Source organism: Salmo trutta, chromosome 6 (genome assembly GCF_901001165.1).
Source record: "Salmo trutta chromosome 6, fSalTru1.1, whole genome shotgun sequence".
Taxonomy (NCBI): Eukaryota; Metazoa; Chordata; class Actinopteri; order Salmoniformes; family Salmonidae; genus Salmo; species Salmo trutta.
Genome location: NC_042962.1, coordinates 23286903 through 23307347, shown reverse-complemented (window position 1 = coordinate 23307347; position 20445 = coordinate 23286903). Strand labels below are relative to the sequence as shown.

At 41.4% G+C, this 20445-nt stretch overlaps 1 protein-coding gene across 1 annotated transcript; it reads left to right on the top strand.

Moving 5' to 3' along the window:
• The first annotated feature begins 217 nt into the window (after positions 1 to 217).
• On the top strand, positions 218 to 17902 carry gad2 (glutamate decarboxylase 2). The gene is made up of 16 exons (XM_029755809.1): positions 218 to 1032; positions 1447 to 1509; positions 1671 to 1826; positions 2267 to 2500; positions 3450 to 3540; positions 4441 to 4553; positions 5085 to 5200; positions 5939 to 6018; positions 6136 to 6190; positions 6432 to 6548; positions 7364 to 7428; positions 7516 to 7594; positions 8077 to 8226; positions 9050 to 9157; positions 10366 to 10455; positions 16923 to 17902. The coding sequence occupies exons 1-16, from the start codon at positions 954 to 956 to the stop codon at positions 17094 to 17096; spliced, it is 1770 nt and encodes a 589-aa protein (XP_029611669.1). The 5' UTR covers positions 218 to 953; the 3' UTR covers positions 17097 to 17902.
• The last annotated feature ends 2543 nt before the right edge of the window (positions 17903 to 20445 follow it).

Genomic DNA, 20445 nt, shown 5'->3' with positions numbered 1-20445 from the left:
AAGCTGGAGCCCTTCTAGCCATGACCGACGGAGAGCCAGGCACAATAAATGGACCGCGGATTTGAACGCCACTCTCCATGGAGCACTCGGTTTGAACTCTAGCGGAGCGAGAGTGACCCACGCGTTCCCACTCCACATCGCGTTACGTTTCCTTGACCGGAGGGGGGCAATGATAGGATGCGACAAGGCATAAAAAAGTTTTGGATCAATGAATTATCAGGACAGCCAAGCTGGAGTAAAACAGTTTAAATGAGACTGTTTCTGGTGTTGAGTTCCACGCACGCAGCAGGAGGGGGACAAAGATGTGTGGTCACGACTCATGACGCAACCCAGTTCGTCAGGAACTGAATCACATTGGAATTGATTTAGTGACGTGAAAGGTTAGCACTACGGTGGGACACGTTTGTTTTATTAAGTTGCTTACAACATTAATACAGCAAACCCTGCGCTCTACTTTTCACCGCTGGATTATACTCTGCATAGTAGTGCTTATTCCTGAAAGTGGCCTTAGTGAAATCGCCTTTTTATCGCCTTTTTTACAATACGGATATATTCATACTCTTACACTCTGCCATACTACATTGCCTTGCCTATTTTACCCAGTGGTGAGAGGTTGCGCTTTACACTGATTCGCGAGGGGCTCTGGGTAACTGTTACCGAATTCTCTGAGAAGACAATGCCTGGCATTCCGTCTGTATACCTGTGGTCGCCTGCGTACAGAGAAGAGTCTCCGTGAAGAGAGCGCTACGTTTTGAGCACTTTTTGCAGTTTCGTTTGTGTCTCTGTTGAATGCACGGTTTGATTTTGTGCAGCTGGAAAAGAGTCGACAGACAGCTTCAGCACCACGTAGCTGAACAGCTCCCGTTTCCCTTCGGCACATTTTCCCCCGGGTTGAATGGGCGCTATTTGTCCCCGTCTTTCATATAGCTCTTAACTGCTGGCGACTGTTTGCAATGGCATCACACGGATTTTGGGGTCTTGGCGCGCCAGAGAATGCTGGTGATAATACCAGCAACCAAAGCCCCACTACGCGTGAGTATTATCGGCTTGAGCCCCTAAAGGGAAAATGAAATAACCTATTTGGTTGGATAAATCAACGTTTAATGCTTGCAAACCCATAACTCGCATAAACAATGTATTCAGGCTACCAGGATAAATGTGGCTTAACAATGACCGGTAGACGACGTCACATATTGTTTTGATGTCATGCATATAGCCCCTAGACAAAATGGGCTTAGTCAAGGTTAAGACGACTTAAAAAAAAATGTTGATTATATAAATTGCTAGTAGCCCTGTCATTGTGAATTTGGTAGCCCAATACAGCGTATTATGTTCATGTGAGGTTGTTTTCACCTTGTTTCAGCACGTTTTTTTCGGAATATTTGTAAGTTACACAAAGCCTGAAAATAGCCCATTATTCATCAGTCTTTGACTTGCTCTCTCCAGCCAGGGCATGGTGCCAGGCGGCGGCCCAAAAACTACCTGGAGGCATTGGATCGAAACTGTGTGGTAGGTTGGTTCTGGGAAAGAAAAAACAGCTATAGTTTGCATATTAGCATAGCCTATATGAAGCAATATAACATTGTCGCAACATATTCACTGCTTATCGTGCATTGAATTGTTTACTCTTTTTCTGATTTTTTTTAATGAACTGAAACAAACATTTAAAGCTCTACTCAGTGTTGCTGGAGAGGGCGAGAAAACATCTGAGCCGACATCCACCAAACTGGATGAGACAACGGTTGGGACCTGCGGATGCAACAAACCGTGCAATTGTCTAAAGGCGACTGAGGCGACTGTCGGTTTCTCAGATCTATATTCAACAGGTAGGCCTATAAACATGATAGGCCTATATTGATGCATTTTTCACATACGAAATCGTGATATGAGTGGCCTACCCGAATGATGCATCATTCATATGAAAGACAGAGTAACCTTCAACAAATTCAACAAGAAGCCTATTTTAAAACCCACGTAGGCATACTGACGTATAGACCTATTATTTTGAACGGAAAATGTGTTATATTTTCTTATTTACATATAATTAATTTAGGTTAGTCATTATCACTTCGAAACAAATAATAAAATAGTCGATGGCCTTATGTATCTGGTGTAAATGTGTAGCCTGTTATTTCCTAATAGGTCTACAGTTTATACGCATTTTCTCCTTACTTAAATCTAGGCCTGTCTGTCCTTCATTTTCAAGGTTAAAATGACACTTTAGAGTTAAAATTCAAATTGCCTGCATTTTTACATTGATTCACAGATCTACTACCCGCGTTGGATGGCGACATGAAGACAATGACTTTTCTCCAAGAAGTTGTGGATATTTTGCTGGCATATATCACGGAATCGTTTGATAGAGAAACGAAAGTCATTGATTTCCACTATCCCAATGAATTGCTTCAGAGAAACAACTGGGAACTGCAGGATGAGCCAGAAACACTGGATGATATTTTGATAAGCTGTCGTGCAACTCTGAAATACGCTATCAAAACAGGTATTCTAAGATATATATTTTTTGCAACAAAATGCTAATTTCGCTGCTTTTTTTATGAGAGGAAATGGACAATTCAAAATCAATATTGCCTGTCCGCCTGCTGTTTAACTCAGCCAATAGCTAGCTATATGTTTTTTGTAAATTCGTTTTGGGTCAATATACACCAAATTAATTGCTAAATGTTTTCTTCTGAAGAGTTGTTCCTGTTCGCACATTAGGCCTAGGGCTACCCAGACGAAAATTAAAGGACAGCAGCAGATTCTTTAAAAAATATATATTAATAGATTGAGATTAAAATATAAACCAGGCCTATCCAGTGGCATATCCAAGAAAACAGACCTACATGTGTGTTTTCGTTACATGTTTGTATTTAGCAAATGACTGTAGATGGTGTGTATAGATGGTGGAAATCTAATGTTTTTGAGATCATAATCTGTTAAATGTGCTAGGTCATTTTCCCCCGTGCCGCACTATTCGGGATGAAGAAAGGCATAATATATGGAGCAAAAAGGGAAATTACATGATGTCCTTCCCCAAAATACAATTTCCAAACGAATTTGACAGTATCAATGCTAAAATCACTAACATGGTCCATATATGCTATGCTATTATCCTCACCATGTTCAATTTAAAAACTAAAACGAATACCCCCAGGGCTGGTAAAATGACTAACAAATATTGAAACGTTTTGACATCACCTTCTCTTTAAAATGTTCTAGCATGACCATACAAGCATAACAGCTGTCACTCCAAGAGCACAGCACAACTGAATTAAACTATGAAGGAGCTACATACAGCCTTATATGCCAAGCTGTGCCAAGTGGCATAGGCACCAGAATCACATAAAAAAGCATAGTATGGAAAACAGAAATACAGGAAAACATGCCCGACATTTCCAAAAAAGACCACAAACAATTCTGTCATCTCACACAATTTCCTCTGCTTCTAGCCCACCCCAGATACTTCAATCAGCTCTCTACAGGATTAGATATGGTTGGTCTTGCAGCTGATTGGTTAACGTCCACCGCAAACACCAACATGTGAGTATGACTAGCCTCATCATGATTCAAATGATAAAACCTAATAACAATCATTTCCATTTCCGGTCCATCCATAGGCATTCTCTGCTGTGTCTTCTCACACTGATAGTGGGGTCTCACTCAAAGAGAGCATGTGAAAGGTTGAAAGGAAAGGCAGTACAGAATTAAATCCCGTATTCATTTAACCCCACCCCTTACCGCCTTCCCTCCTTCGCTATCCCCATGGCAATTCAAGCGGAGAAAATTAGCATTTTGGCTTGATTCAGGCTAATCGGAAGTTAATTTCTGGCTGAGTGGGGGATGATATTTACTGAGAGTCACGGCTCAGTGAAATAAGGGTTCTGCTGGCACAATTAAATGCACTGAATCCCCAAAATTAATACATTTGTAGTCAATTTGGAGTCAAACATGCTGCAGTGTAGCAAGCCGTTTGTATGATGCAGAGAATGTTGAACTGTTTTGTAATGTAGAGAAAAAAATGATAGAGTATTGCATTTAACCTACATAACCTGCAATGACCTTTATAAATTCCACTGTGTTTGTGGTTGAATTGCAAGTTAATTGACAATCAAATAAAGAATGTTCTACATTGACATCTACCACTATGTGCATTCCAATAAACCCAACGTTTTGCTTTGTCTGTCTTGACTTTGAAATACGTTGTCAGCTTCTATGAGCTATATAACCCCATCCCTCATGCTAAACCTGAGCCCATGATAAACTGTTTCTCAAGCCAAATCGGTTGTGAAACCATAGAACTCCAGAGGGGAGAAAAGACAGATGCTAAATCATTTGTCTGTCGTTACATTTAACTATTACATTTTTTTTGGGGGGGGGGGGGGTCTGGATCCATATTTTGTGCAACTCAGTCATGTGATCTCTCTCTCTTGTGCAACCCAGGTTCACCTATGAGGTGGCTCCAGTGTTCGTGCTGCTGGAATACGTCACTTTGAAGAAAATGAGGGAGATCATTGGCTGGGAGGATGGTCGAGGGGATGGAATCTTCTCTCCCGGTGCGTAGGTGACGCCAATTATAACCCCCCCCCCCATCAGATTCACAGAAAATTGGTTGGCCCATCTCCAGCGATGTGTAAATTTGCATTTTGATGACAAAAATTGAACACTTTCCACAGTCAGTTAGCATAAAACCACTTCCTCCCTTACAACATTTCAGTTGCTTTCATTTCTCCTCTGGACTCTTGGTTGACATATAACAAAAACAAAAAAAAACATAGGAGGTTATAATAACAGAGGCATACTGCTCCTTTTTCACAATTACATGGACATGTAAATATATGTTATCATCATTGAAACATTGTATTTTTGATTATTTCCTCAATACATTTAAGACAGATTCTCCTGAGACATGCATAACCATTGAATTTACTTTTAGCCCTGTGTTACTGAATAGCCAAAGCATTATCTTCACGTGAGTTTTGACATCTGATGGCTGTACCAAATGATCCTTACACAACACAAGTGATTGAGGAGCTGCTGGTGCTTACACACGCGATTGAGCGGTGTGCGTCGCCTCTCTCCCCTAGGTGGTGCCATTTCCAATATGTATGCCATGCTGCTGGCTCGCTTCAAGATGTTTCCTGAAGTGAAGGAGAAAGGAATGTCATCAGTCCCCAGACTGGCAGCCTTCACATCCGAGCATGTAGGCCCCTACTATCTTTAATTTTCACTTTATTTAATTTGTTCATTCATTCATTTATCGTTTTATACATTTCTTGCTTTGACTTTCCTTTTTGTGTTTATTTAATGTGCTTCATAGTTGCTTTATCCCAATGTTTTGGTGAGGGCGTATAATTTGTATGCTTTGTTCTTAGATTACGTCAAATTACAAGGATCCAGCGTTCACTACTTAAAGAGGGTAATGTTTGGCAAAGTGGGCGTCAGAATCCCAATAAAATCTCTTTGGCATACTGCTGGGCCAGCTGTTCCATATAAAGCCAGGTCACAGTTTTCATCACTGATGTATTTATGTTGTAGAAAAAGGGACTGACATCTCAGCCAGTGGCACCCGATAGGTTTTTAGGTGGGAAATGTCTGTGTCACCTTCACATGCAGCCATAGCTAATGTGAGGCTGATTTGCTGACATTCTGCATGACAGTACAGCACGCAAGGACACTTGCTGTTATCTCCTCTCCCCTGCAGTGGCCCAGGACATTTAAACAATTTGGCAAACAACAGCTAAAATAGAACACTCCCAAAAGCCTTTGCGTGGCCTTGGACAGCAAAATTCCAAAGTTACTACAGCTCATCTCTTTTTATTCTTTCCTTGGTCTGGAATTCCCTTTACAGCAGCATTCAATGAAATACATCAAACAGGAAATGTAATCAGGTTAAGGGAAGAGCTTGTGCGAGGGATTTCTCTACCTCTGTGTCTTTTAGAGTCACTTCTCAATCAAGAAAGGAGCAGCAGCCCTTGGCATTGGTACAGAGAGTGTCATCTGTATCAAAGCTGATGAGAGGTACTGTAGTGTTTTAACTATACAGTCGGCCTCAGGTGCGGAATAAAACAGAACATGTCATTTAATGGCAAAAGCATTCAAGCAATGAAATCCTTATTTTTTTTTTCTTCTTCACAGTGGTAAAATGATACCAGCTGACCTTGAAAGGAAAATACTGGAAGCCAAGCAGAAGGTAATTTCATACACACATGACACATCCATCCATATCCCTGTTAAAGAGCAATGGCTATTAAGTTTTTATTTTTTCATATTGTGAAACCATATGGACATTTACCAAAAAGATGATCAGGAATGTGTTGTGCTATTATCTAAAATATATCACCGGTGATGTCACATGTATAATGGGAAATATTTAAAATGTTGGTATGTGACACTGTACATGCAAATTATTTCTTTTCATGTTGTATGTTTAGGGATTTGTGCCATTCTTTGTGAGTGCGACGGCTGGCACCACAGTCTACGGAGCCTTTGACCCCCTCATTGCCATCTCAGACATCTGTAAGAAGTACCAAGTCTGGTTTCACGTGGATGTAAGTACAAACACGTGTACTTTATTACATGCTAATTTTGCACAGATTTTGTACAGCTGACTGATAAGAATCGTGCCAACTAGTATACAGAGCAAGACTCCTGTTATGGTGGCAAATTACAGGATATTACCTTAAGTTACACTATACAAGCGGCTATTACACACTCAAGTTACTTTAGGTGAATACCTTTGTTGTTTCCTCATCAGATGGTAAGTCCATAGCATTTAGCTTTGGGTGTTTCAGGGACAGGGGCATACAGAGCTCACCAGTCAGAGTTTGATTCATGTAATATATCTGAGTCCCCTCAGCTGCTTTCAGCTGACCTAGATAGGAGGCAGCCACTCAGCCAGTTTCCTCTGTAACACTGGAGATTAAGGAAACTGGAGCGGGGGCTGTAAATCATCCTTTCCCCTGACTTCCCCATCATGGCCTCTCTCACCGAAGGACTCTGTGTAATGGAGGTGATTGAGGCATGACATAGAGACACCTCTATTAAGACCAAGAAAGGAGATCCATCAGTGTCAAACTGCAGACATGCTAGATTTGTTTAGGGCCTTTTTACGTTGAATTCTTGTGTTTTCGAAAGTAGAACTGTGAGGGTGAGGTTTAGGAGCTCCCTTTCCACAAAATATGAAGTAGAGACGAGTCGTCAGTATTTGCAGGAAACTGTCAGCGGGCTCACTCCGTGAATATGAACTGTATGTTATTACATATGGCTCTTGTAATGTAATGGGGCTCTTCATGTTGAGACTCAGTCTCACGCTCCAAAGTGTTCTGTAGTTTGGTCATCTCACCATCTCTCTCTCTCTACTCAGGGTGCGTGGGGAGGCAGTCTCATCATGTCCAGGATGCACAAGTGGAAGCTAGATGGAGTTGAGAGGTCCGTACTGAAATGCACTAAAATGATGAATTTTCATCTTTTAAATCAATATTCGGAAAAAGTACCCATTGTTGTTTCAATTCACAGGGCCAATTCAGTGACATGGAACCCTCACAAGATGATGGCAGTCCCACTGCAGTGCTCAGCCCTGCTGGTCCGGGAGGAGGTACGGGGTCAAAGTGGAGATATCCCCATTACATATATATTCATCACCATGTTTCTTTCGTTACATTTCAGAATAAGAGGCCTACTGTATGTTCCTACATGACTACGGTCATTGCTAAGTTACACATCCATCCTAAATGACCTTGTAGCGAATGAGATTACAGGATATGTATTAACTAGCTATTGTCACTGTTGTATAATCGGAATTATAAACTGGGTGGGTCAAGCCCTGAATGCTGATTGCCGTGGTATATCAGACCGTATACTATGGGTATGACAAAACATTTATTTGTACTACTAATTACGTTGGTAACCAGTTAAAATAGCAATAAGGCACCTCGGGGGTTTGTGATATATGGCCAATATACCACAGCTAAGGGCTGTGTCCTAGCACTCAGAACAGCCCTTAGCTGTGGTATATTGGCCATATACCACAAACCCCCTCAGGCCTTATTGCTTAAGTGAATCTTTTCTCTTCTCCAGGGGCTGATGCAAAACTGCAACCAGATGCACGCCTGCTACCTGTTCCAGCAGGATAAGCACTACGACCTGTCCTACGACACTGGGGACAAGGCCTTGCAGTGTGGACGTCATGTGGACATCTTCAAGCTCTGGCTCATGTGGAGAGCGAAGGTTGGTAGAGTACTGATTGCAAATGTAGTTCTCTTTCAATCATTTAGTCCAATAAAGATCCCCTCTAGAGATTTTCATCATGCCTTGATTAATTGTAAAACAGATTGTTTTAGATAACATTTATGTTTATATTTTTGGTATTTAAAAAAAATATATATTATAGTTCTTTGCCAGGGATTATCTCATGTATATTTCAAAATGGATATTCCATAAGCCTTTTACAGCCTAGTACAATGTACAGTGTATTGCTTTTCTGATTGCATTGTTGACATCTGTTTGACTACATTGTGTGCAGTATGAATTCAAAACCTTCAGTAGCCTGTTTCTTCAGTCAACAAATGGTCCTGTTAAGTATAATATAGTGAGCTTTGTGATGCTGGACATCCCAGACAAATAGATTCCCTCTGACCATGTGGCTGGGATGTAAAGCCTGTCCTGGTCTGCAAGTAGTTAGTCTGACCCCTGCAGCTTGACAGTTGAGGACTAGTGGGGTAATTGCTTATCACAGTGCTACAATGGGAACTGACATCAACCTGCATTGCAAAGGCAGGGACGTGTGGAGGGAGTTGTTTTTGCTCGTGTTGCATTTGGACTGTGGGTTTTAGTGTACCAAGTGTCTTCTCTAATTTGGTCAAGACATTTATGAAACGTTCTTGGAAAATGTCAATCACCGCAGGAAAACAGCATTTGTGTTCACGCTGTCAGTTGTTGGGACTTAAAAAGATGAGCTATCGTTAGTATGATTTTAAAATAAGCTCTCTTTTTTTCACCTTTGTTGTTACCTTTACCGTGTTGTTGACAGCATTTTCCTCTTCCCCGATAGGGCACCATCGGGTTCGAGGCTCAGATTGACAAGTGTCTGGAGCTTTCGGAGTACCTGTACAACAAGATCAAGGACAGAGAAGGATATGAGATGGTCTTCAATGGAAAGGTATGTTCATATTAAATGTTTTGTATGGTTAGACACTGAACGACATGAATGGTAACACACACACACAACAACAAAAAACACTATACATTTATGTGATGATGTTGTGAACGGCTAAAATCTAATTGGAATGTATTTTATACTATACAGCAGGGCTGAGCCATGCCACAGAGCCCTCAAAACTCAACCTCGAAGCCATTTCCACCGTGTGTGTTTTTTCATTGTTCCCCTCTAATGACGGACGGATTTAGACCTGGGACTGGTTGCAATGAATTATCAGGTAGAACAGAAAACCAGCAGGCTCCGGACCTCGTAGTGTAAGAGTTGAATACCCCCTGCGGTAGATTATGGACACCCTGGCATTTAAATGACTTTTATTTAGCTTATAGCCTTCCCTGTAGCTCAGTTGGTAGAGCATGGTGTTTGCAACACCAGGGTTGTGGGTTCGATTCCCACGGGGGGCCAGCACAGAAAAAAACAATGTATGAAATGAAATGTATGCATTCACTACTGTAAGTTGCTCTGGATAAGAGTGTCTGCTAAATGACTAAAATGTAATGTAAATGTCAATAATTACAGCCATATAAAAGACAACTATAACACAATAGAATGACAGGCAGGAATAGTCCAAATCCCCTGGGCATTGGTCCAGGTGTTAACTTGGCTTGGTGGCCCAGAAAACCATAGCACCACATCAGTGCAGTCGGGACTCAACACTCCCGCTAAATAAAGGAGTCTGGTATGCATGGTCAGTCAACCATTGGTAATGAATGCTTTTCACCAGTGAGCAGGCAGGTTTTTTTTTCTCCCATCACATCTGGTACTAGGAGATAGACATGTGAGACAGTCAGACATAGCCAGAGGGTCTAGGAACGAGAGCCACTCTACCTGCTTACTATTCAGACCACTGCCACCGACAGCACCACCCGACACGGCAGAACTCACAGCAGAGTTCTTTTGTCAGGGTGTGAATTGCTCAGTATACACAGCGCTGGCTTGATAAACTGACAGCCATGATTGCTTTGAGAGCTTTCTATTTTGTACAACCTGAGTGGATTCCAATATTCCATGGTTTCTCTAATGGATTTTTTTTGCGCCTGTCTTTCCAGCTCCTCAATTTGACGCGTGCACCCGCGTGCGCGCGCTTCCATGTGTAAAGCCTAATAATTGACTGATGAATCATTTCGTCTTCCCATTTTGCATTGTCCCAGCCTCAACACACCAACGTGTGTTTCTGGTACCTCCCTCCTGGCATGCGGTACCTGGAGGACAAAGAGGAGAAAAAGAAGCGCCTGCACAAGGTGAGCAGTAAGACATAAAGGACTAGTCCGGTCCGTATTGCCTGAGCCTCAGACACCTCCGTCTCACTGCACTCAGTTTGTCCACATCATGTCTCCTTCACCCGAAACAAAATGGCAGTCCTCTGATGTAATTTGTAGAGAAGTCCCTGTGCCTAAAAATGGAAGGCGTTTGGGAAGTCATTAAGCATGTCAATAGAGTTCATTTGCTCAACCTCGATAGCACAATTCGAATGAGAGAATCTAAAAACGACAGACATGTTTCCGTGGACTGTGTGATGAGGAGGGAGGGAGTGAATGGGGTGGGGGGGCTACTGTTCATGAGTTCAATCATTGGCCGTGGGTTGTTACTGTGGCAGCCACTCAGCAGCAGGGGTCCTCTAATCTGCAATTAGGATGAACAGATGATGTGCGTGCCAGCCATACAAAGAGACCTCTCTCTCTCTCTCTCTCTCTAACACACATGGGGCTCGATTAAATCTGATATACTTTAGCCGACATCCGCAGAGCAGTTGTTTTGGCGGTGTCAGAGGTGGAACTGAGTTAGAGCTGTCAAATCCACATGTGGCTCCCGGCATTATACCTAAAGTGGACATTGCCATTGGCTGCAGGGAGTCACATTAACAGAAATCCCATGCAGCCTTGTTTACAAGTTCGAACACTGGAATGTGCGATGTAATCTACACCTCGATTAGGCTGATAGAAATTCTCATTCTTTTAATTAATGATTTTAAAATATTTGCGGAATTATTTTTATATAGCCTTCACTTTCTCGCTCTGAACTTCTAAAGTGAGTGGGACGGGTGTGGCTTCGTGACAATGATCGCAAGAGCAGCTGCTCACTGGTTTGAAGGCTCCAACGCAGTTCCACCTCTGACACTGCCGAAACATGCGCTATGGGGTGTCTGTTATCGCCGGTTAACGCTTGATCTGATTGAATCTATGCCATTGTCTCATACACACATGCATGATAACATCCTGATTAAAACAGTGTTGACATGCCCCATCTGCTATGGGTATAGATGTTTAGCAGGACTGATATTCTGCGTTTTCTGCAGACAGTGGTGATTGTCATAATGATGACCATTTAGCACAATTAGGGACTGTGCTGGAAGACATGATATTCTGAATCCATTTGGACTAGCTTTTTTTCCAACCACCAGTGTTTTCAACAGCGCTTTGAAACAATTGGACACAAAATCCTTTGCCAAAGGACTGATTCAAGTGAGGCACAATTCAGAGTTGATTATTTATTGTTATTTGCAGGGTTGCCAATTACAACAGGACACCTGCAACAGATTTGTGTGAAATGACTGTAGTAATAATAATAATAATAATAATAATAATAATAATACATTTGTAGAGCGCATTTCCCATGCTCAATGCGCATAAGGTAGAAAGCGAAAACAAAAAACAGCATCAATACATCAGTAAGGAGAAACAATGACCACAATACATCAAAACATGACCTACTGATTCAAAATATAGACTCGAAGCCAATTAAGCGATCAAACATTAAAAGCTAACTAGCATTTTGCATTATCATGATGAAGTGGCTGGTGAAAACTCGACTGCTGCCATGCAAAAACATTTGGGACCGTATCAACAGTGCACTAATGAAACAAATACCAAAAGATCATTTTTTTAGTGGATGTTCCCTTTTAAGACAATGTCCATTTTCCTTATTAAGCCTAAACTTGCAGAAGTTTCCAAAGTTCCGTTGGCCTTCTGTAACTTAATACCCCAGATATATTCTAAGTCTATAGAAGATTACTGTGGACCTGCAGGTGATTTGAATCTGTTAAGCTCTGCTATCTGTAAAGCTCTACGCTGAAAAGTTGAGCTTCACAAACTGTCACCTAGCATTACCTCTTGGTAGTACCTCCTTGCCCCTTTAAGACAAATGTGAATTACAAAAATACTGTACACCCAAGTAAAATAGATTTTTATCCTATGTATTTCTCTTGAGCACTTCTCCCCCATATTTTGTATTAATGCTGAAAATCCGTGCGTGGATAGAATGCCTCTACTCCATATGACACCTACAGGTGTAGGATCTTAATGTGATCACCCTTTTGTCGCTGAGAATTTTCCTGCGCTGCAGAAAATGCAGATGAGCTTCATGATTTACATACATTCAATGAATACCCGCACTAACACACGGTTATATACCACTTTTCAAGTAGCCTAATTTTGACCAGCTAATAACCTAACCACTGATCAAGCAACATTATGGACTAAACCAGGGGTCTCCAACAGGTTGATCGTGAGCTACCAGTAGCTCGCAGACCACCTGTGAGTAGCTCACCAAACAATTCTGAAAGTACATGTAATTTTTACGTGGTCCACCGCAAACTGTCATAAACAAATTTCACAATTATCAGACACCGCAAGCTCCCAGCTACTATCTAACCAACGCAACATTGACATTATATGACATAGTGGTTAGCCACTATTGGCTTAGAAAGCCAAACCTAACACAATATCTGCCAATTAAATTCCAGCAAAATTGCCCCTTTCTGTCTGTGTGGTGCAGGCGTTTTTCTATTACTCCGTGTGTAGCCAGTAGTGATGGGTCGTTCGCGAATGACACAATAGATGCACAATTAAAGGGCCAGATGCGCAATTAAAGGGGTATTACACAAAACAATTTAAACGTGTTAGTTCTCTTACAGACCCCCCCAAAAATTCAAATCAAATCAAATTTTATTGGTCGCAAACACATGGTTAGCAGATGTTAATGCGAGTGTAGCGAAATGCTTGTGCTTCTAGTTCCGACAATGCAGTAATATCTAACAAGTAATCTATCAACTTCACAACAACTACCTTATACACACAAACGTAAGGGATGAATAAGAATATGTACAGTTGAAGTCGGAAGTTTACATACACCTCAGCCAAATACATTTAAACTCAGTTTTTCACAATTCCTGACATTTAATCCTAGTACAAATTCCCTGTCTTAGGTCAGTTAGGATCACCACTTTATTTTAAGAATGTGAAATGTCAGAATAATAGTCGAGAGAATGATTTATTTCAGCTTTTATTTCTTTCATCACATTCCCAGTGGGTCAGAAGTTTACATATACTCAATTAGTATTCGGTAGCATTGCCTTTAAATTGTTTAACTTGGGTCAAACATTTCGGGTTGCCTTCCACAAGCTTCCCACAATAAGTTGGGTGAATTTAGGCCCATTCCTCCTGACAGAGCTGGTGTAACTGAGTCAGGTTTGTAGGCCTCCTTGCTCGCACATGCTTTTTCAGTTCTGCCCGCAAATTTTCTACAGGATTGAGGTCAGGGCTTTGTGATGGCCACTCCAATACCTTGACTTTGTTGTCCTTAAGCCATTTTGCCACAACTTTTGGAAGTATGCTTGAGGTCATTTTCCATTTGGAAGACCCATTTGCGACCAAGCTTTAACCTGTTTGGGATAGGGGGCAGTATTTTCACGGCCGGATAAAAAACGTACCCGATTTAATCTGGTTACTACTCCTGCCCAGTAACTAGAATATGCATATAATTAGTAGATTTGGATGGAAAACACTCTAAAGTTTAGTTTCTAAAACTGTTTGAATGGTGTCTGTGAGTATAACATAACTCATATGGCAGGCCAAAACCTGAGAAGATTCTATACGGGAAGTGCCCTGTCTGACCATTTCTTGTCCTTCTATAGCCTCTCTATCGAAAATACAGCCTCTGTGCTGTAACGTGACATTTTCTAAGGCTTTCATTGGCTCTACGAAGGCGCCAGAACGTGGAATGATAGCTCTGCAGTCTCTGGGCGAAAAACAGCAGGGGTTTTGGAGAGTGGTCCTTCTGAGGACAATGACACTGGAGCGCTCATGCACGAGACGACTCCATTTTTTTCTTTCTCTCTTTGAACGAATACGTCGTCGCCCGGTTGGAATATTATTGCTATTTTATGAGAAAAATCGCATAAAAATTGATTTTAAACAGCGTTTGACATGCTTCGAAGTACGGTAATGGAATATTTCGAATTTTTTTTGTCACGAAACGCGCCGGCGCGTCACCCTTCGGATAGTGACTTGAACGCACGAACAAAACGGAGCTATTTGGATATAACTATGGATTATTTCGAACCAAAACAACATTTGTTGTTGAAGTAGAAGTCCTGGGAGTGCATTCTGACGAAGAACAGCAAAGGTAATCCAATTTTTCTTATAGTAAATCTGAGTTTGGTGAGTGCCAAACTTGGTGGGTGTCAAAATAGCTAGCCGTGATGGCCGGGCTATCTACTCAGAATATTGCAAAATGTGCTTTCACCGAAAAGCTATTTTAAAATCGGACACCGCGATTGCATAAAGGAGTTCTGTATCTATAATTATTAAAATAATTATGTTTTTTGTCAACGTTTATCGTGAGTAATTTAGTAAAGTCACTGGAAGTTTTCGGTGGGTATGCTAGTTCTGAACAAAACATGCTAATGTAAAAAGCTGGTTTTTGATATACATATGAACTTGATTGAACAAAACATGCATGTATTGTATAACATAATGTCCTAGGAGTGTCATCTGATGAAGATCATCAAAGGTTAGTGCTGCATTTAGCTGTGGTTTGGGTTTTTGTGACGTATATGCTAGCTTGAAAAATGGGTGTGTGATTATTTCTGGCTGGGTACTCTCCTGACATAATCTAATGTTTTGCTTTCGCTGTAAAGCCTTTTAGAAATCAGACAATGTGGTTAGATAAAGGAGAGTCTTGTCTTTAAAATGGTGTAAAATAGTCATATGTTTGAGAAATTGAAATTATAGCATTTTTAAGGTTTTTCGTATTTCGCGCCAGGCGCTACCATTGGATATTGTCCATAAGAGGTTTATCTTCCTGACTGACGTCTTGAGCTGTTGCTTCAATATATCCACATAATTTTCCTGCCTCATGATACCATCTATTTTGTGAAGTGCACCAGTCCCTCCTGCAGCAAAGCACCCCCACAACATGATGCTGCCATCCCCGTGCTTCACGGTTAGCATGGTGTTCTTCAGCTTGCAAGCATCCCTCTTTTTGGTCATTATGGCCAGTAATTCTTCCAACAATTGTTTACAGACAGATTATTTCACTTAAAATTCACTGTATCACAATTCCAGTGCGTCAGAAGTGACCATCATTATGTTTGGAGAAAAAGGGGGAGGCTTGCAAGCCGAAGAACACCATCCCAACCGTGAAGCATGGGGGTGGCAGCATCATGTTGTGGGGGTGCTTTGCTGCAGGAGGGACTGGTGCACTTCACAAAATACATCATGAGGCAGGAAAATTATGTGGATATATTGAATTGACATCTCAAGACATCAAGTCAGGAAGTTAAAGCTTGGTCGCAAATGGGTCAAGCAAATGGACAATGACCCCAAGCATACTTCCAAAGTTGTGGCAAAATGGCTTAAGGACAACAAAGTCAAGGTATTGGAGTGGCCATTGCAAAGCTCTGACCTCAATCCTGTAGAGAATTTGTGGGCAGAACTGAAAAAGCGTGTGCAAGCAAGGAGGCCTACAAACCTGACTCAGTTACACCAGCTCTGTCAGGAGGAATGGGCCAAAATTCACCCAACTTATTGTGGGAAGCTTGTGGAAGGCTACCCGAAATGTTTGACCCAAGTTAAACAATTTAAAGGCAATGCTACCAAATACTAATTACGTGTATGTAAACTTCTGACCCACTGGGAATGTGATGAAAGAAATAAAGGCTGAAATAAATAATTCTCTCTACTATTATTCTGACATTTCACATTCTTAAAATAAAGTGGTGATCCTAACTGATCTAAGACAGGGAATGAAAAACTGAGTTTAAATGTATATGGCTAAGGTGTATGTAAACTTCCGACTTCAACTGTGTGTATATATATATATATTTCAGGAGGTGCTGTAGCACCCTCAGCACCCCCACCCCCTCAGCGGCTATGCCTGTGTCACTCTCACTATCTCCTCCAGAACATGTAATTGAATCTGCCTCTGCACATCAGAGAATGTAATCCACAAAGCCAGACGGACTGGACTGAACAACAAATAAATGACTTTTACCAAGTTTTATTGCAAGATAGCCTCTCAACATCACAGTTCTGCTGAACTCTTGTGAGCCTTGTTGGTGTTAGATTTACTTGTCACCCCAGCTGTCTGTAGCTGTCTTTTCGGCCTGTCCACCGAGTGAATGTAATTTGTGCATCTGTAGATACTATAGCTTGACTACAGGGATGTGTCGCACAGTGAAAACACAGAGGTTTGATAAAGTGAACGGCATTTAATAGTGAAAGTTTCCTTTTTTTAGGGAGTAAAACGTTGATTCGTGTCCATTTGTTTGTCAAAGGAAATTGTCAATTTATCCAGGCTTCACAAAAAGGGGCTTAACATTTTTAAATAAATACACGTGACCTTGTTTTACAATAGTATTTCCTCGTAATAGTCGAAAAGCACTTAACACTTTTTCTTTGTAACACAACAATTGTGACTTGTTGTCTAGGTGGCTCCAGTGATCAAGGCCAGGATGATGGAGTATGGGACAACCATGGTCAGCTACCAACCACAGGGGGACAAGGTCAACTTCTTCCGCATGGTCATCTCCAACCCCGCGGCCACCTTTGAGGACATCGACTTTCTTATCGAGGAAATTGAGCGGCTCGGTCAGGATCTATAAGACTTGTGTCACCCAAATATCCCTTTCCTTTTCCCTAAACGGATGAAATGTTTGTTGTGAATGTATTGGTAATCTATTTTTCTTTCTTCCAAAGTCATATATTATAACAAGGTATGTTTGAGAGAAAAAAATAAATCTATAGATATATCCATATTTATGTATCGTAGCTTTGTCGTGGACCTCCTTGGTCTGGGGCCCTGTAAAAGTTTTTCCTAGTGTAGACTAGTGTAATTGATGTAACTTTATATGTATTTTTGTGATATGAAATGCCAGTGCAATAGGTTGATGAGGAAGAGTTTATTTTCTAATTGCTTTCTCATTTGCCAGGTATATTGGAAGTGCCAGATGTGTTTAAATTCCATTGTAAGCTACATTCGTGTCTCACTCATGTTTAAAGGAACACTTCCGCTGATCTCAACTCAGTCGACTGCCTTTACATTTGCATACTTCAAGCAGTGGTTTTGGTAAAATGTTGGTTGACTCACTTCTACTTGTATTAGAAAACAATGACAAAGTCTCCAAATCCGACACGTCCCATAACTGTAGTATCTGAATTTAAACACATTTCCAAAAAATCTGAAGGATGAAAAGAGTAGTGCCTCACAGCAGTGAAGGAGAAAGGCAATGTTAATTGACTACACCGAGCAGCTCTAAGAATAGCGCCACAGTAATACTCTTCAAAGCAGCCATGTTTATGCTCAACAGCAAAAGCACTTTTCATTTGATGACCTCATTTATTTAATGCCACTTTCAATTATCTCTCTGGTGTGTAGTGGGTGCAAGATGATATTAACTCAGCAAAAAAAGAAACGTCCTCTCACTTCAACTGCGTTTATTTTCAGCAAACTTAGCATGTGTAAATATTTGTATGAACATAACAAGATTCAACAACTGAGACATAAACTGAACAGGTTACACAGACATGTGACCAACAGAACTGGAATAATGTGTCCCTGAACAAAGGGGCAGAGGGGGGGTCAAAATCAAAAGTAACAGTCAGGATCTGGTGTGGCCACCAGCTGAATTAAGTACTGCAGTGCATCTCCTCCTCGTGGACTGCACCAGATTTGCCAGTTCTTGCTGTGAGATGTTACCCCACTCTTCCACCAAGGCACCTGCAAGTTCCCGGACATTTCTGGGGGGAATGGCCCTAGCCCTCACCCTCCGATCCAACAGGTCCCAGACATGCTCAATGGGTTTGAGATCCGGGCTCTTTGCTGGCCATGGCAGAACACGGACATACCGGTCTTGCTGGAAATCACGCACAGAACAAGCAGTATAGCTGGTGGCATTGTCATGCTGGAGGGTCATGTCAGGATGAGCCTGCAGGAAGGGTATCACATGAGGGAGAAGGATGTCTTCCCTGTAACGCACAGCGTTGAGATTGCCTGCAATGACAACAAGCTCAGTCCGATGATGCTGTGACACACCGCCCCAGACCGTGATGGACCCTATACCTCCAAATCGATCCCGCTCCAGAGTACAGGCCTCAGTGTAACGCTCATTCCTTTGACGATAAACGTGAATCCGACCATCACCCCTGGTGAGACAAAACCATGACTCGTCAGTGAAGAGCACTTTTTGCCAGTCCTGTCTGGTCCAGCGACTGTGGGTTTGTGCCCATAGGCGACGTTGTTGCCAGTGATGTCTGGTGAGGACCTGCCTTACAACAGGCCTACAAGCCCTGAGTCCAGCCTCTCTCAGCCTATTGCGGACAGTCTGAGCACTGATGGAGAGATTGTGCGTTTCTGGTGTTACTCGGGCAGTTGTTGTTGTTTCCATCCTGTACCTATCCTGCAGGTGTGATATCTGGATGTACCTATCCTGTGCAGCTGTTGTTACACGTGGTCTGCCACTGCGATGACGATCAGCTGTCTGCCCTGTCTCCCTGTAGTGCTGTCTTAGGCGTCTCACAGTACAGACATTGCAATTTATTGCCCTGGCCACATCTGCAGTCCTCATGCCTCCTTGCAGCATACCTAAGGCATGTTCACGCAGATGAGCAGGGACCCTGGGCATCTTTCTTTTGGTGTTTTTCAGAGTCAGTAGAAAGGCCTCTTTAGTGTCATAAGTTTTCATAACTGTGACCTTAATTGCCTACCGTCTGTAAGCTGTTAGGTGTCTTAAAGACCTTTCCACAGGTGCATGTTCATTAATTGTTTATGGTTCATTGAACAAGCATGGGAAACAGTGTTTAAACCCTTTTTTGGATGTTTACGAATTATATATGAAAGACAGGGTCCTGAAAAAGGTATGTTTCTTTTTTTTGCTGAGTTTAGGTGTGTGTGACCGAAACATATGACAGGGAGTAATTCAGGCCAGTTCTATAGTCAGCCATGTTGTTTGTACCTCTCAGTAAATTGATATGCACTGAGTATACCAAACATTATGAATGCCTTCTTAACATGAGTTTTAACCTGTCTCCTCCCCTTCATCTACACAGATTGAAGTGGATTTATCAAGGGATCATAGCGTTCACCTTGTCAGTCTATGTCATGGAAAGATCAGGTATTTGTAATGTTTTGTACACTCAGTGTAATTCTGTGGCATTGTCACCTTCTTGGGATAGACATCAGACCTTTTAGAGCAGAGTCTTCATTGGAGAGAACCTGTATTTGAAGTGGAGTGAAGAGATTTGGTCAATATACTGCTTATTTATGGGGCCAATGAGCGATAACATGTAGAGAGAGGTATTAGAAATGGATAGAATTTTGTTTTGAGTATAGGCACTTCACCAGGCTTGCAGCTATACTTGACATCACTTGCACAAAAGCATAGGGAAGAGAGGTGCCTCCCTTATCATTGTGGTTGAGGCATCTACTGTGTATTAATTGTCAAGCAATTACATATTTATCTGGCCAATAAACAAAGTTAACAAGCATCTTTTTGGTCAACTCAATAGTCTACAAAATTAGATGATCATATGCAAGTGTCAAAAAAATGTATAACTTGCAAAACATTAAAAGGTATGGACAATTGCATAGGTCAGTAGAGGGCAAGCACTGCTTCACTATAAGCAGGGGTTTTGTAGCATTGTCATTAGAACAAGTTAGAAAATCACAATTTGCTCAATATGGTTTGTCATTGTACAATCACTTTTAATCATAGGTTGTAAATAGAATTTTTAGATACCATAACTGTAGTACATATCTATGTGTATGCATTTGTGTATACAAAAGGCATTTAATCAGAGACTATTTGTGAGGTAAAATTATTCATATTTTCTCTATTGAAAGAACAGTATTTTCATCCCTGTTAGTTGATATTGCTTCTTCCTGTGTTTTTATGTCAAAATACTTGACTTGATTAGTGTATGATAGCTACTTCAAAGATAAATGCGTTCAGGGAC

Coding starts and splice junctions, on each gene's coding strand:
- gad2 (XM_029755809.1), top strand. CDS start 954: ATGGCATCACACGGATTTTGGGGTCTTGGCGCGCCAGAGAATGCTGGT. Junction 7,429..7,515: donor AAGCTAGATGGAGTTGAGAG/GTCCGTACTGAA, acceptor TTCAATTCACAG/GGCCAATTCAGTGACATGGA. Junction 7,595..8,076: donor CCCTGCTGGTCCGGGAGGAG/GTACGGGGTCAA, acceptor TCTCTTCTCCAG/GGGCTGATGCAAAACTGCAA.